Source organism: Ambystoma mexicanum, chromosome 12 (genome assembly GCF_040938575.1).
Source record: "Ambystoma mexicanum isolate Mex_15411 chromosome 12, UKY_AmexF1_1, whole genome shotgun sequence".
Classification (NCBI taxonomy): Eukaryota; Metazoa; Chordata; class Amphibia; order Caudata; family Ambystomatidae; genus Ambystoma; species Ambystoma mexicanum.
In genome coordinates this window covers 1,143,784,272-1,143,800,721 of record NC_090936.1, presented here as the reverse complement: position 1 = coordinate 1,143,800,721, position 16,450 = coordinate 1,143,784,272, and the positions used below count along the sequence as shown (strand labels likewise).

The window sequence follows — 16,450 nt, the reverse complement described above, 5'->3', positions numbered from 1 at the left end:
AACAAGCCCTCCATAATGTCTTTCTATAAAGAGCTAATCAGAAAGGTGACAGTGGTAGGCGAACTGTGCTTTTGTGTTCAAAACATTGGTGACACGTTTAATTCTGGCACCAATAAAATGTGCAATTGCAACAGTAGCAAAAAATGCATTATCAAGTTCTACATTTAAAAAGTTACTATTTATGACTAGTGTCCTGTAGCAAATAAGCATACAGACATCCTACAGGCTTCTGATTACATTTTTTTATTAGAACTGCATGGATTCCTGTTTGGAAATACATATGATGATTTTATATGGAACCAATGTTTCAACCACCAGGTAGCACTGTCTAGGACCCATAGTGTCTCCCCAGAATCAGCAAGGATCAAGTGTTCTGTACAGAACTACATGTGCCAGAATGGTGTTAGGTGAAAATCTCTTTTTATTCATTTCAGGGAAAAAAGAAAAAGAAACCGCTTTAGAAAGACCACCCTGAGACTGCTCGGAGAGGTCTTTCTAAAGCGACATGTCACGCCCGTGGACGCATGCGAGTGTGCGTAGGGTCTGACCAGCATAGCCGTTGTTAGGCAAAGTTTGTATGCAGTACCCTCTTGGTATAAGTCTGTACAACACAGTTTTGGTAGCAAGTTGAGCAGCCAGGTTGATCTCAAGAGGGGAGTGTGAGCATTAATGATGTTACACAAAGGTTTACAATCACAGGTGTTCAAATAAACTCTTACACTCAAGGTTTCTTTGATAAATACTTATTAATTTATTTATCTGTCCGTGAGGCAATTATATAACACCCAAATATACTTCAATACTATTTCAGCATACTTTGCAAGAAGAGTAAAAGGTAAAGGTTATTAGAACATGAAAGGTGTAGATATGTTGAGTTCACCAGAAGAGTCAATTCAATTCAATAGGCTAGGCCAAAGTCAATGGGCTAAAGTCTTGGATAGGATGAAGCGGTTCTGGTCGTTAAACGGAAAAGTCTCTGCACAAGTTCTTAGGAGTAGTTTGTAGAAATAAGAATCATGTTGGGTCACAAGCTTATTAGGCCTGCAAGTTGCAAAAGTTCCAAGCACTTTCGCAGTGAAAGGTAAGTACTCTCAGTCTTGTTTTACAGTACCTTACAATGAAGAAAAATAGGAAGCTGATGACTTCTCTTCCTGGCAGTTCCTGCAGATCTCGCTGTTTCACTTTAATTACTCTGGGAAACAGTAGTTTAACCCAGAGAAGGTATTTAGACCTTGGGAAAGCCTGAAAGGCTTCCCTGTGCCACTGCACTGGGGGTGCTCTGTGACACCAATGAAAATATGATGCCTATGGAGTTGTTTAAACTCCATAACCAAAGAAAACACAGAGGTAAAACACATATTAAAATACACGAGAGAGTGGGTAAAAGGCTCACACTCTCCAGGTAAAAAAGAAATCAAGCCCTCACAATCCAGCTAAGTTGCTGGGGTCCCTAAAATGAAGGGAATTAACACATTTCTGAGAATTCTCCCCAACAGCCATGGCGGAAGAGGGAAGTCATTGGCATCCAAGGTAAGTGTTGTGTTTTGTGGGTGTATGTGTGTCTGTATGTCTGTAGGTTTGTGTGTGTATTTGTATGTAGGGGACAAAATGTTTGTGGCAGGGAAGGAAAGGGCTGGGGAGCAGTGGGTGAGTGTCTTTGCATGTTTGTATGTGTTGATGTTAGTGTGGTGGGGGTCGAGGGGAAATGTTTGGGCCCAGAAGGGCGCCAGCAGAGCAAAGTGGGGCAAGGGGGCTGCATTTTAAATAATCACGCCAGTGTATGGAAGTGTGATAGGGATTAGCTTCCCAGGGTGCCTGAGAGAGGGGGGGGAGTGAGTGGGGGCTAAATCCCTTGAAAAAAGGGATCATTTCACCTTTGAATTCTGTATAAAATTGGCTAAACAAAATTGGTCTTTTTTTCATGCGCGGCATTTAAAATGCAGAATTATCACATGGAATTGCCAGAACCTTTCAATGATGTACGCACACATTATTAAAAAAAAGTGTGAATCCTGAAACAACCCTAAGCAATGCTTCAAATTAACAATAGACTTATACAGGGATCTACCTATGTACATTTAAGGAGGGTCAGGTAACAGACATTGACAGCATGAGAATGCAGCACTGAAGTTGGTAAAGTGCTATCTGACCTTGACAAGCTCCCTTCTGGGAGATTCTCTGGGGACACGCTTGTGTGGAGAATAGCGTCTTTCTGGAGAGGTTTTCTTTCGTCGATCAGGTGTCTGAGATTTCAGCTTAGGCGGGGAAACTAAAACTGCACCACCTAAAAATGAGGATGAGCCATGTATTAAAAGGGGCATGTACAAAGCACCCCCTTAAAGAATTACCTGGGAGATGTGTTGACAGAAAAGGAGTTAAAGGTGACCAAGTAGAACTTGGTTTTTCCTACCAATAACCGGTGTGGTGAGATCATGGTGAGTTCTCTGGGGTCCTCCAAGGGATTTCAGCTGTGGCGTTGGAAGCCTCCCACCTTCTCCAACAGAAGCAGTTGATGGTTCAGAAATGGTTTCTGAATCAGCTGGTGATAGCATATCCTCTCTGAAAGATATGAACAAAACCACTCATTTCACAATCTGACTTTGTAGACGATGCTTGTCAGAATATGCAGCTGCAAAGAAGAAGGCAGGAATTCCTCATAAAGTTTGCAGCATTTCCTAAAACGCCACATTCGATCTCGGATCAGTGACTTGACCTTGTGCTTATAAGGGACACTGTCATCTTTTTCATTTCATGTCTCTGCATTTATTTAAATTGTAATCACCACTTAAGGATGCCGGTAATCAAATAGTATGTTTGGAAAGCTAGCACAGATAATAATCTAAATGTGTAAAGTGTCAATTCGTAAAGAGAATAAACAAGTAAACACACACAGAAACCACAATCTAAAAAAGTAAATCTTACAACACACAACTATCATTGCAACACTCAGGAGGAAATGGATAGCTCAGAATCTCCAAACTCCAACAGTCACCCATGTAAATGGCTGATCGCTCCAAATTTTGGCAGCATAGTATGCATCTGCATTGACCTGCATGAAGGTGTACACTTCACCTCGTATACAACTCACACCTTCGTCCATAACCAACCTGAGGTTTGTATTCCCAGTTCCATCAGTGATTTCTGTAAATCCTGTAGCTGTCCGAGCTTTCACAAAAAAGGTCAGGGAATAAGAAATTCTGGCTCTCATACTGGAATAAATTTAGTGTCGTGGCCATCAGTATTCCATCACAAAGGCCCTCCTCTACTAAGGTGATCAGCACAAGACACTGGGTGATGGGATGGGAGAATTGGAAGCGGTCTAGGTTTCCAAAGGTTTTTGTGGCTGGGGAGGTTCTTGATAAATTGCCAACTGATCCAACCAGATACCTGCTCCCGAAGCTTGGTTGAATATTCACAAGCGGGATGTTTTGGGATATTTGGTGGCCTAGCATTAATACTATTAATACTGACCGTTAGTTCAAGTCTGCTAAGAAATCTGGAGATCAGATGAGTGGACTGGGGGGCTGTGGGACCAGGCGGAGCCACCCACACTGCCATGCGATCCCTGGACGAGGTACATGGAGGAAACCTCAGAGGGGTATTGTACCAAAATGTCGCCCTCATTTGAGCACCCCCACAGTCACTGAGACTTGGAGGTGCACAAAATGAGGGCAACATTTACTGCGCCCAAGCAGAGCGGGGGCGTCCCTCGCTCTACTTGGGTGCAGTAACGGGTGCCGGGGGCTGTGGGGGGTGTCCCCCTTTTACCATTTCGGAAAGCGGGGGACACGTAAGAAAAATAAAAACAAAAAAAGAAAAGCACCCTGCAGCGTCAGTTCCAACCCATGTTAGTGGGAGGAGCTGACACCGCACGTATAGCAGAGTGCGGGCAGCACACGCAGAAGTGTGCCGCCCTAAAGTTGAGTGGAGTGGGGGTTGGAGGTGTAAAGCAGGCCGGGGGAAGCAAGCACAGTGATCATGAAATGATCACTGCGCCGCGCCGTAACTGGCGTCTGCATTTTTTCGGCTGTCGCAGTTATGGGCGACACAATGATCACATAGATCACTCAGAGCCCATCCAGCCCCTTCTCCAGCATTGTGCCCTGAGATCCACAGCTCATCTATCAAACAAACACAATTTTTAAGAATCGCAAATGATGGGCTATGTTAACAAATAGAAACAATCCTTTGACACAGCCCGGAGGTGAAGAGATGGCATGAGTCCCCAAAATAGGTCAGCACACAACGTGAATATGCCATCCCGAAGTAGCAAGCAGTGCGCAGCACCACTGCTCTTCTGCCAGTCTCTGTGCAGGCCCCACTGAAAAATGAAGGAGTGTTGTGAGATACGCTGCACAGATCAGGAAGACCCTGGGTGGTGCATGGACAGAAGCTTGAAGGAAAACAGAGACTTGCAATCCCTAGTAAACAAACCAATGAAGATTGCAGCACCATGAGGGAGCAGATGTGAGACAATCAATGCCTGCTTCAGAGAGTTGTGCCATTGGGCTGTCCAACAATCATACTGGAGATACCTGATCCAAAAGATGGCAGACAGTGCTTCTGAGCCAGCGAACATTACACACAGTACTCTAGTGATAGGCGACAGGTAAGCACATGCGGAGGAGGTGGGCCTAAGGAGCGCTAGCCAATACTATGACTATGTTCTGATGGGAAAAGGGCCCACTGAATCACTACCATTATTAAATCCCCTAACACAGCATAAAAGCAGCAGAAGTAGGCCAGTAGTGAGGGAGATTGGAGGAGAAGGTGCTTGGAATTGGAGGTGGCTATGCAAACCCAAACCTTTGAAGGAGTTTAAAGAGACGGGAGCAAACAGCCTGCTGGGACTTTGGGGAAATGTTCTTTTTGTAGCTTTCCCACCATTGATTTCATTCGGGCCCCCATCATATTAGTCAATTACCTGGAATCCTGGCTGATGTTTAAGGTGAGTAAAACCTTTTTAGCCTCACTCACTCACCTGCTCAACTTATTTATTTTGCTAGTGCAGGAAGATCTGTACTCCCACGCATGTTTTCTGTATTTTCATTTTGTAACAAACCACCTTCAGTGGAGTGTTACAGGGATCTCTTGTGTCTTTTTTCCTTTTGTCTGGCAACATTTTGCATGCTTTTCAGATATGCCTAGGACTGTCTAGTGGCAGTGAAACAGGTTTGAGCATTTTTGCTACTGTGCGCCATCAACGATAATGCCATTATGAGTAGTATGTACTCATACTGGTTGTCCTGCGTGTTTTAACACCTGGCCTTTGCCCATCTTGCTTTTTGTCCACCTTAGTGTCCTCTCAGGCTGGAAACCTCCAAAGATGGCCTTGTACTTCAGAGAGGTATATGTACCCACTTGTTGGCTTTGCTAAAACTTATTTAACTTTAAAGATTTTCATTTCCCTGCAACAGGTACTTGCCTGGAATATTGACTCTTTCTGAGGCCCAAGGCCTTCTTAGCCAGCAGCAAAGGACTTCTGAAGTGATAGGTGCTTTATATTTATAAGTCAGGATATATGTTTCAATTGCTGGGAGATCTCTAGTGAGAGCAACTGTGTGTATAGATATGTGCATGCAATTGTTTTAGGGATGTTACTTATCATTGATTTTACCTGTTGTGCATGCTTTAAAGGCTTAATAAATGTTGTATTTTTGTACTTCTGTCTAATTTGATTATTTTTGGTTGCTTTGTGCATCGCTCATTTGAGCACCCACATAGCTCCGGAGATCTTGCCTTACTTTTCTACTAGATGTAGCCCCTGTTTTTTTTTTTTTTTTTTTCTATTCCTGGCCCGTGTGAGCACAGTATTAAAAATACTCCAAACCAGGGACTGACCAAACTGACTCAACCCACCGTACCATCCGTCCCACCATCACCCGTGCTCTGGTGAGGCGCTAAGCAACCTACAAATGAAAAAGTTTAATAATTCAAGAGATGGGCCATGATGCCGAGTTCAGATCTTAAATGAGGCAAACTACACCGGAGGGAAGCTTTGATGCCCTTACTGACTTTTATATAAAAACACATCACTGTGGGTGTGTGGCTTGGAGCCATGAAAGTCGGAGCGGCTCCGTAAGAGCTCCCGGCTGGTGCCACGTCGCCAACGAAAATGCACCGGTAATCCTTTATCCCCGAAAGCCAGAGATACCGCGTTCGCCGGCTGAAGGGCTGCTGCAGCAAATGTCTGTCTCCTAAGCGCCATTGATAAGGCGTTAGCAGCCCCTGTGGATTGATGCCAAAATCGCTTGGCAGTTAGTGAAACAAATGTAAGATGGCGGTGACTCCTACGAAGCACAACGTCCCCTGAGACGTTGCGCTGATCCCAGTACCGTGGGGGAATCTGCCTGAAAAGGAGAAGGAGATGGTCGGCAACACACCGCGGGACCGGAGCTACATGCACGGCAGCCCATACCTGTGAGGGGCCACCCGGGCATCTGGCCAGCATCCTGCCCCAGTGACGCCGCACAGAGCTCTGTCCCAAGCGGCCTCGGGACCGAGGCCGTAGTGAATTAGGCCATAGACCGGGGCTGGGGGAGCCCCCCCTGCTGTCTCTCACCACCCACCCACCAACCCGACGAGGAGGACGTCCGTGGCGCCGGGGCCAGGTGCAGGTCCCACGCCCTACTGGCCAACACAGAGGAGCACGAAACGGGAGACCGGTCTTTTGTAAGAAGCCATGTAGTGAGGAGCCACACGCTGGGAGAGGCCTGTCCTGTCCCGCCAATGTAACAGCAGAGTCTGTTGCCGCCTGACTGGGTGCGGGCTCAGACTGACCTGAAGCGCCCAAGTAATCAGACCCTCCCTGACGCTCTGAGAACCCTGTTCAGCGATCCCCGTTCCCCTCACCAGGCACCCGGAGGCATGAAGCGGAGCGGGAGGGCTCCACACCAAACAAAGGAGCCGGGCTCCTTCCCCTCTCAGCCCGGAGCCGCGGTGGCCCCCTGACGAACCAAGGGAAGTCTGCTGGGGGCACACTCGGAGGCCCGGCCCCCCCCTTTACCACCTAATCCACCCATCCAGGAACTCAACGCCTAACAACCCACGCTACATAGACGCAAGAAAGCCGGGGGGCAGCAGCAATAACACTTGATGCCAACAGCTGAGCGTTAACCCCTCCAGGTACCACAACTAAAGCATCCCACCCAGGGGGCAACAACCTTGTCCCCTCATGACCCAAGCTCAGCAGTACAGCTGATAAGAAGTTAAGGCGGCACCTGTCGCACTTGTGGGGGGAACTCAGCAGCAGCACAAGCAGTGTCTTACTGCCCCACGGGACGAAAAAAGGCAGACTGACTCAGCCATATAGGTGTGAACCTAAGGATCCTCGGAATTGGGGTGAGCCGCAGGCTCCCTTTGTCTCAAATTCCAGGCCATAGCTGATTCCCTAATCTCCAGTAACCTGAACTTAAAGATCTCAAGCAGACCCTGAAGTCCGGAGCTTCAGCGCACACAGCGGCCCCAGGTTACCTGTTGCCCCCCCATAAAGTCACCGGCAGCGGAGCAGAGGTTCCCCTGACTCCCACCAATAGCACCTAATGGCGGTCTCAGCAGCAGACAAAGAGTGAGGATTCCTGCTACAAGCAACTAAAAGCATGAGTACTGCCGAAGGGACTTCCTCCCCCCAGCCCCCATACCTTCCCCCTACAGGATTGTGAAGGCTCTCACAATGTCCAAGATTCCCAAGCCTCCCAAGCAGACAGACATTGCTGCACTGCTCACGACACTGATGGCAGAAAAAACGAAAAGGTGTCGCGTAGCGACAGCACAGCTCCAAGTAACCACACAGAACAGAGTCCTGACCTAGGTGCACAATCAGTCACAAAAGCAGACTTACAAGAACTCCTATCTGCCATCTCGAAGGAGCATCAAAAAGGGACCGATGAGGTGAAGAGCAAGATTTCAACGCTCGACAAGCGAATAGGGGAAATCGAATCAAGAACTGTAGAAAATGAAACCACACTCTACAAACAAAACTTTGAAATAGGGGAGGGGGCTGATAGGCTTGTAGCACTAGAAGCCAGATGTCAAGCTCTTGAAGCCAAACAGGAGGATACCGAAAATCGTTCCAGGTGCAACAACATCCGCCTGAGACGAATCCCGGCATCAATCCCCAACGAGGAACTGGGGGCTTATGTCAACTACTTATTGCGCTTCATCATAACCCTCCCGGACAAATCCCCGCTGGAACTTGAAAGGGTACATAGGACGAGAGTAAAGCAAAACTCCTCCACATCCTCGGACGTGCTGGCAAGAGTGCACTTTTACAGACTTAGAGAGGAAATAATGCGGGAAGCCAGAGGCATACCCCTCATACACTTCAGAGACGCCACAATATCTCTGTGCCAAGATCTAGCTGCATCCACATTGGCAAAGAGGAAAGCCCTTAAGCCCATGACGGAATGGCTGCGACAAAGAAAGATCATATACCGCTGGAGTTTCCCCACAGCCCTTGCGTTCTCATGGGAGGGAGCCCCCCGGCATATCCATACCCCAACAGAAGCCAAAAGCTTAATGAACCCCGAACCAAACAAAGGCGAACCCAAGGAAACAAGGCCTAATACGGAGAGAGCAGTGAGGGAACCCCTGAAATCCTGGTCCAGGATGGAGGGTCGACGCAGAATTTGCGCCCCCCCCAACCCAGGAACAAAAAATCCAACAACCACTGAAGCAGGTGGTGGGGATTACCCCCCACAGGCCCACCGTTCAGTACACACTGAGCCATCCTCGTAGGACTGACTGAAACATGGGTGCAACAAGGGTATCTGGCGGAAGACAAGTCAACAAACATCCTGGGACCCCCAACCTTCTGGCAACAGGCCTTCCGCTCTCAAGCCAACCGCCAGGTAGTCGAGGAAACCGAACCCTCACTGCAAAGCACGCAACCCAAAAGAACTGTCCAAACCCAAGTGAGGACGGCTATAACCAATCGGAACAATGTGAGGCGTATCAGTTAAATTCCTTGTTCAACGCTGAGAGTGAGGTTTTGCCAGGAGCACGATTTTTTAGCAAAGGCATTAGGCTTCATTAGGAGTTCACTGGTCTGGTACCGTTTGTCAGTATTTACGTTACCCACCTCTTGTTTTGCAGAAACTAAATTAACAACAATGTTACCACATTATCAAATTCTGAGTTTGGCGTTGAAGGAGTATTTACCTCCAATATATAGCTGGAGGTAAATCCTTCACTACAACTAAAAATGTCAACAGATTTACTGTGGCAGAATAACCGATTGCAATATATTAACAAAAATCCACATGGAGTCCTTTGGACTCCTAGAAACGGGATTAACATCGCTCTACCGCCCCTGCAACTTGGCAGTAAAAACATCGGACCGAATGGTGGCAAAGACAAAAGAGTTTGGCTGTAATTCTCTGAATGTTCACAGAATTACAGCGACACTCAGAATGAGGCCGTTATATGGCAAATTAAGTCTTCATATGTGTACCATATACATTTTCAGAGGTTTGATTATGTTACAGCTAGTATGGCAATTTAATCTAAAGAAACACTGATTCCAAGTAAACCATAGAGTGAGGCAATGTTTCCTCTAAGATGTGTGCATGTGCGCTTGCTACGTTTCCCCCTGGGTGCTGCTCAGAAGAGTTTTAGCAGCGCACACAGACATTTCCCATCTTCTCAAAGAACTAAAAAGCCACAAGCCACAGCAGTTTATTGTTGGTTGTAATATGAATAATGATAAGCAATGATACCTTAGCAAAAGCATCACCCACGCTATGCAACCCAAGTGTCAAATAAAATATTGAATAATGACTAGGTAAGCAGGCTACTCGAATGTGTAACCTCATACCATGATTCATATTCTTTGTTCATATGTCACAGAGGCGCTTTGACCTGTACATTTGCAAGTTAAAACATTATAAAACTAAAATATTAATTTGTCCTCTAAGGATTTTGAGTAGGCAAATTTTGTGGCCAGCCTCTTCTACTGTAGCATTCCTAACGTTATCCTCTAAGTGGAGAGCGACATTACAATATCATCTACTTGAGATTATGGATATGGAATATGGCTGGCACTACTCATACTTCAGAGCAATGAATAGTGAAACAGCTACATTGCTTTTCGCACAGCATGCAGGTTTTCTGAGTTCCATTGGGCCTAGACCGTAACAAAATGCTCTGGTAAAGCTCTGCTATACAGAATGGTTTCACTGAGCACTTGTATAATCCTGCCCAACAACATTAGAGAATGTTGCAAACAATCTGGTTTGCACTGCAAAATAATTCTGTGTATGCATGTTCCTGGCATTTTCTTAAACCGCCCATAATGTCATGGTGAGGCTTTAAATAATTTGAATGTCTTCGTAAGAAAATGTGGGGAGCTTGACCTCAAACTGAATATTGAAAAAACTAAGGTTTTGGTTTGCTAAGCATTGCAAAGTGGATATAGCTGTGGGCGGGAAATCTTTAGAACAAGTCATGTTATATGACTATCTTGGAATTAGATTTCATGAGAATGGTTTGTTGACCGCTCAGTTAGATACGGCTTGTATCACATTAGGGAAGTACAACGGGGCACATGGGACTTTTTTCATGAGACATGTAGCGGTGCCATCTCCCCAGCCCTAGATTTATTCTGCGAACAAGCTATTCCAGCCTCCATTTACACTGCTGAACTATGGGGGCGTGTGAATACAGCATGTTTAGAAAGAATAGAGAATGAACATTTGAAAAATCTGCTGCAAGTCCCTCTAGGATCCCCTAATGCGCTGTTACATCTTGAGCTCGATGTGAGTCCAATTGGAGAACAAGCCCCTGTGAACCCAGCATTATACTGGGTCAGGCTGTGCAGTATGAGGGGCTTGGAAAATAGCGAGATGCTTTAAAACACTTATCGAGCCTAGATGGGGCGAGGGGCAGTTTGCCATGGTTGGTCCATGTGAAAAATCTAGTGCATAATCTAGATGAAATTGGGCTCTGGGGGAACCACATAGTGCTGTTAGGGTGGCCCTAACTAGGTTGAAGAGAAAAGCTCTCATCTTGGCTATGACAAAACAAGAAGAAGCCGCCAACATGCTGAAACTTGGCCCAGATTATTTGGCATGTAAATCGGACTATGGCCAAGAAGATTATTTAGACAGTATAAACCCACCTGCCAGAGGTCTATATGTCATCTTTAGATTAAGGGGGTTACAAACTGCTACAGTCACAAAGTCCTGGGTTGCCGATGGGTTGGGTATGTGCCCACTACATAGATTAGGTGAGGAAGCCACTGTGCACTTTCCGTTTGTATGTTCTATTCTAAAACCTTTGATAGCCCGGTACCCAAGACCTATAGCTCAGGAAGGCTGGTATCCGTTCAACTTTGGAAGCTTTGAAATTCTACAAAAGCAGCGCCAACTATAATACTGTGAGCTGCATCGCCAAATATGTCCATCATGCATGGCTGAGCAGACAGAAAATGAGTATCAGTGCTGCATGAATTACTCACACAGACTAAAGATGAATATGTAGGAAATCTATACTAATGATTAGCAAATGCAATGTCTATAGGGCTGCGAGAATACTCTCCCTATTTTAATACCTAATTTGTACATAGTTGACATTTATACTTCAAAATGTTAGCTTCATGATTATATATCTTTTTCTACTCGTTTTTAAATTAGCATATTTGTATATTCTGTGGTTGTGTGATGGACTTTAATTGCTGAATAAGGTTGGATTGAATTAAAGAAACAAATTAAATATGTTTTGCCTGCAAGGTATTGTGGGTATACAAATATTTTAGTGTTTTACTGCTACAGTCCCTCACGGTTTACAGAGATCTGTCAACTAGTATTACAGGATCCGGGGTGATGTAGGAGGGGCACAGGAGAGCACCCCTGGGGGCTGAGAACAAGTCAGCATGTTTTAAAAATTCCAGTTAGATGTTTGGGCAGTAGAATACAGTTAATGAAATGTGGTGTTTTCTTTCTATGCTCAGCTGATGAGGGATTTTCAGTATAATCATGTGTTTCTGTATTAATTGCCTCGAGCATCCCCTTGCATCGTTCCTAACTGATAACAGTGAATTGCAGAAGATGGGCTACAGTTACAAGAGCAGGCACTCCATCTGTTGTACCTCTGAGCACTGATGCCATTAACATAACAGGCATATTTTTGTGATTTTCTTCAAAAGGGCTCCAATAAAACCCCAGTGAGGCTCTCACTGAATTTCATCGGGGTGAGGAAGGGTGGGGAAAAGAACTATCGGCTGTATTATGTGCCTTGTCATTTCACTTCCTATCCAACGGTTACAAGCAGGTCAGATTTTACTCTCTACTTGAGTCAAATGATCTTTTAAGGAGTAACCAAGTAATAATACGCTTTGCCAAAAGGAGCACTTTATACGTATTACTTAACATTTCTCATGGGATGGGACAGTAATATTATTAGATCTCCTTCTTAAGCTACTGCTCTGCGGGTCACTAATTTGAAAATATCAGTGGAACTTCATGCTTGGAAGCATGGGGTAAACTCTGATGTGTTCATTGTTTCCCTTTTTTTAAAGACCTTATTTGTACTCACTATTTTTAGGGAGTAATGTTGGGTGGTATGCATGCTTCTTACACGCAAGGGTGGTTTGAGTAGGTGTTCTCACTGACAATGTAATGTTAATGGTAAGCAGTGGCTCACAAATTGTGATCATCATACTCTGTGGTGTAGATTATGTGATGCAATTAACATCCTGACTCACATTTTGAGAGAGATGCTCGCCTGGTCCATGACTTACTTAAAGTGGCACACAAAAGCTTATTGCCTTGTTTTCTGCCACAGTCATTTTAGCTGCCATTGCTTCATCTTGCAAAGAATGTATTGCGACTGAATTATGTGACAGCCACATCAGTTGTGATAAGCAATATTTGTTTTTTGTAATACACATGTGTTCCTTCATTAACATATAACGTGTTCTGCATTATCTGAGCAGTGTCAACAAATGAATAGCCAGAACTAAAACTACTGCGCATACTGAGCATACAACATTTGTATTCGTGCATACAGATATTTTTCTGTACATAGGAGTACTTTTGCTAGGTACTGTGGCAGACCTGGAAGTCTTGGACTGGTTGATAAGCTCTCTTTACAATCACAAATAAAACATTTTTTAGCTTATATCTTTGGAAAAAAACGTTGTAACTGCACCTTTTACATCGATTTGTAAAGAACTGCAGAGGTTGGGGTGGCGACATTCCTTTAAACTCTCTTCAGATATGATAGTTCACTACCTACTAGTGCTCACAAAAAAGCTTAGTCAGTTAGTTGCACACACAGAAAATAATGTGCACATGAAAGCCAACCTCTTCTGAGGTACAGTTAATAAGGCACAAGTTATCTGCTCTTTCATAAATAAACATTTGGTTATAGGGTGTGGTGACCTTACCTGTGCCACTCCAACATCCACTTCAATATATTTTCTAAGTCCCGCACAGATGCCTCGGTTCACCCCATCTTCTTTTCAAATCTAGAAGGAAGAGTGCAGGGATGTCTATAAACACCCTGAGACTCTAAGTGATCTGAAGAGCGCTTGCAGAGCGACCAACCCAGCTGTCATGTTTGTTAGAGTAGGGAACTGGAACCAAGATCTTCAGTCATCTTAGATTAGACTTGTGCACCAGATATATTTACCCTCCATCATGACACTTAACATAGAGCCGTGACACCTGTGTGCTGTCCCCACAACCGTCTAGATGTCCTGCCTACCCTTCCCTGTTAGGAAAATAAAGGTCTTTAACTGATACCAGTGTCTCATGTGTTCTGTAGTAGGCCCCCTGTTACACCACCTTCCACAGCCTCAGAGCATTATAAGCTATTGTGTCTAGCTTGTAGAACAGTACAAGAAAGTGCCGATCACAAAGTCGAATAACCTACTCACCTAGAATTGTAGTTCATAAGCATAGGTGTCTTTTGCAGGTTTCACAGCCAGAGCTGAGAGGTAGGAATGTACAAACGATCCACAACTGGAGATATATAGGGATAGTTACAAGGGGCACTTCAGTGCTGATACTAGTAGATAGAATGGTGTCTGTAAGCACAGGCCTGATAGGAGAAGAGACACCTCAGAAGACTGTCTAGTTTATGCCAACAAGGCATTGCAACGCATGCACCAGCAAACCTAGGACCAGTGGTCACCAGTGAGGGGCGCCACCAGCACCTCGCAATGAGAGCTAATGACCTTATGTTCAGGGGGCACCTCAGTATAGCCTGCAGGATTTGGCCTCAAACTCCTCGTAGTTGCCCTTAGGTGACATACATCCATGTTGTAAGATGCAAGACAGTGTACCCAGCCACATTCCTCACACAACCATGCGCCGCTGAAGATTTGCAACAGCATGACTGTGCATCTTATGAAAGCAAAGACGATGATATGCCCAAAGCCAAAGACAGCCCCCTGGAAGAGGGACATATTCTCTTTGTTAACGGGTGAGCATCAATTGATCAAGAGACAGGTGAAAGACCTGTTGGGCCAGCAGTAGTACGCCTAGAGGAGGGAGAATATGAAACACATGTAATGAGGAGAATGTCCAGACATTATTCAGCACAAGCAGCTGAAATAGTAGCACAAATAGAAGCCCTGCTGGCCTCTAAGGGGTGCTATGTTACCATTTATTCAGACTCTGCCTTTGTAACCACCACAGTACACGCAGGTCTGTCGCGCTGGAGAAGGAGGGGGCTCAGGAGAGCAGATGGCTCACCAGTACAGCATGCCACCCTGCTCATCACAGTGATTTCCGCCCTCGAAGAACCCTTTGTGGTGGCGGTCGTTAAATGCGCAGCACATACACACAATACAGATGAAATATCACTGGGAAATGCAGCCGCCGAAGTGGCAGCGAAAGCTGAAGCATATCTCCCTGTGCCCACGTCTTCTGAGTATGTTTTATCCACGGTAAGCACCCAAACAGATACAGAACCATACACAGCTCTCCCTATCGCACACATCATTGAGCTGCAGTAGAGCATCCCCAGAAGAACAGGATATATGGCTCAAAAGTGGGTACGTGCAATCACCCATTGTCATGATGCCTACCTCCAAGGAGCCAGGTCCGACCCAGCAACCCCAGAGGCAGGCATAATTTCCCCCAGGGGAGTGCCAGCGGGCCGAAGCTGGGGCCCTTTGGACTCAGTCCTGGCGCCTTAGGCGCCAGGCTCATGTTGGACCTCTGACCTGGCGCCTTAGGCGCCAGGCTCATAAAGCTAGACATGTGTTCAAGTGTTTTAATGTGCACTTACCTGATGCAGACCATGCTGCCACATCCAGGCCCTCTTGAGGCCTGAATAGGAACTACTTTACCTGTGGGACTACTTTCCACCCGGGTGTGGTCGGGGAAGGATACATACCTGATCGGAGGAAGGATACACACTTGGAACTTCTTCCAAAGCTATTTAAACCACACCCGATCAGCAACTCACGCTTCGCGTTGTTCTGCTCCTTGCAGCTGGACACTCACCGTATCAGCTCCTGCATCTGGACTTCAGCCACGCCTGTCAGCATCCTGGGTCACCTGCAAAGGGAGACAAGAGACCTACCAGCTAATCTGCACCACGGAGACATCACCGACGATCCTGAAAGGGAAGACATCATTTTTAAAAGCATTTCGTTACGATCGCTGCAGCGCTGCATTTCACTCACCTTTCCTGGGTTCCTCCATCTTCAGCAGCGATCATCCGGATACGCAAGAATGGAAAAGCAGACGCCTTATCCCGGATTGGCATGGAAGAACCTAATTCGAGCTTAGAACCTGTGCCCATCATACCTGAGCAAAGAATCTTAGGCTTAACTTCATTGCAATCTATTGAGGATATCCAAACGCAAGTAAAACAACTTCTAGACTCTTCAACCTTACTGGAATGGAGTTAAAAGGGTCCTCATTACACCGTTAAGGATGACTTACCCTACTTCCAGGAGCGGTTGTTTCTGCCAAGTAAAGAATTGCAAGAACTTGTTATTGCCCATCATCATGAATCTTTAATGGAAGGACACCCTGGTATCGCTAAAACGGAGGAAAAAATCAAACGCCACTTCTGGTGGCCTTCTTGGAGAAAAGACATAAAGTCTTTTGTACTGTCTTGTGGAATTTGCGCCCAAAACAAGGCTCAAAAGAAAAGGCCAGCCGGCCTACTTCAACCTTTGGATATTCCACCGGCACCATGGCACACCCTGTCAATGGACTTTATAACAGATCTGCCTCCTTGTGCTGGTTACAACACAATCCTTGTAATTGTGGACCTATTCTCCAAAATGGCCCACTTTATCCCTTTAAAGGGTTTGCCTTCAGCTTCCACCTTGGCCAAGGAATTCCTGGAGAATATAGTTTGCATACATGGTTTCCCTTCCATTTTAGTCTCGGATCGTGGAAGTCAATTTATCTCACATTTTTGGAAGAAGTGTTGCCAACTAGCACAAATAGATGTGCGGTTATCCACCAGCCACCACCCCCAGACCGAC

General features: G+C 45.7%; 1 protein-coding gene across 4 annotated transcripts in view; it reads right to left on the bottom strand.

Annotated features, from left to right (window-relative positions):
• Positions 1 to 16,450, bottom strand: part of MDM1 (Mdm1 nuclear protein) — a 390,136-nt gene that overhangs the window by 155,376 nt on the left and 218,310 nt on the right. For all 4 annotated transcript variants that reach the window (XM_069629725.1, XM_069629726.1, XM_069629727.1 and 1 more), the window contains 2 exons: positions 2,411 to 2,559; positions 2,151 to 2,284 (listed from right to left, as the gene is read on the bottom strand). In XM_069629725.1, coding sequence (XP_069485826.1) covers positions 2,151 to 2,284; positions 2,411 to 2,559 — 283 coding nt within the window. The remainder of the gene's footprint in view (positions 1 to 2,150; positions 2,285 to 2,410; positions 2,560 to 16,450) is intronic.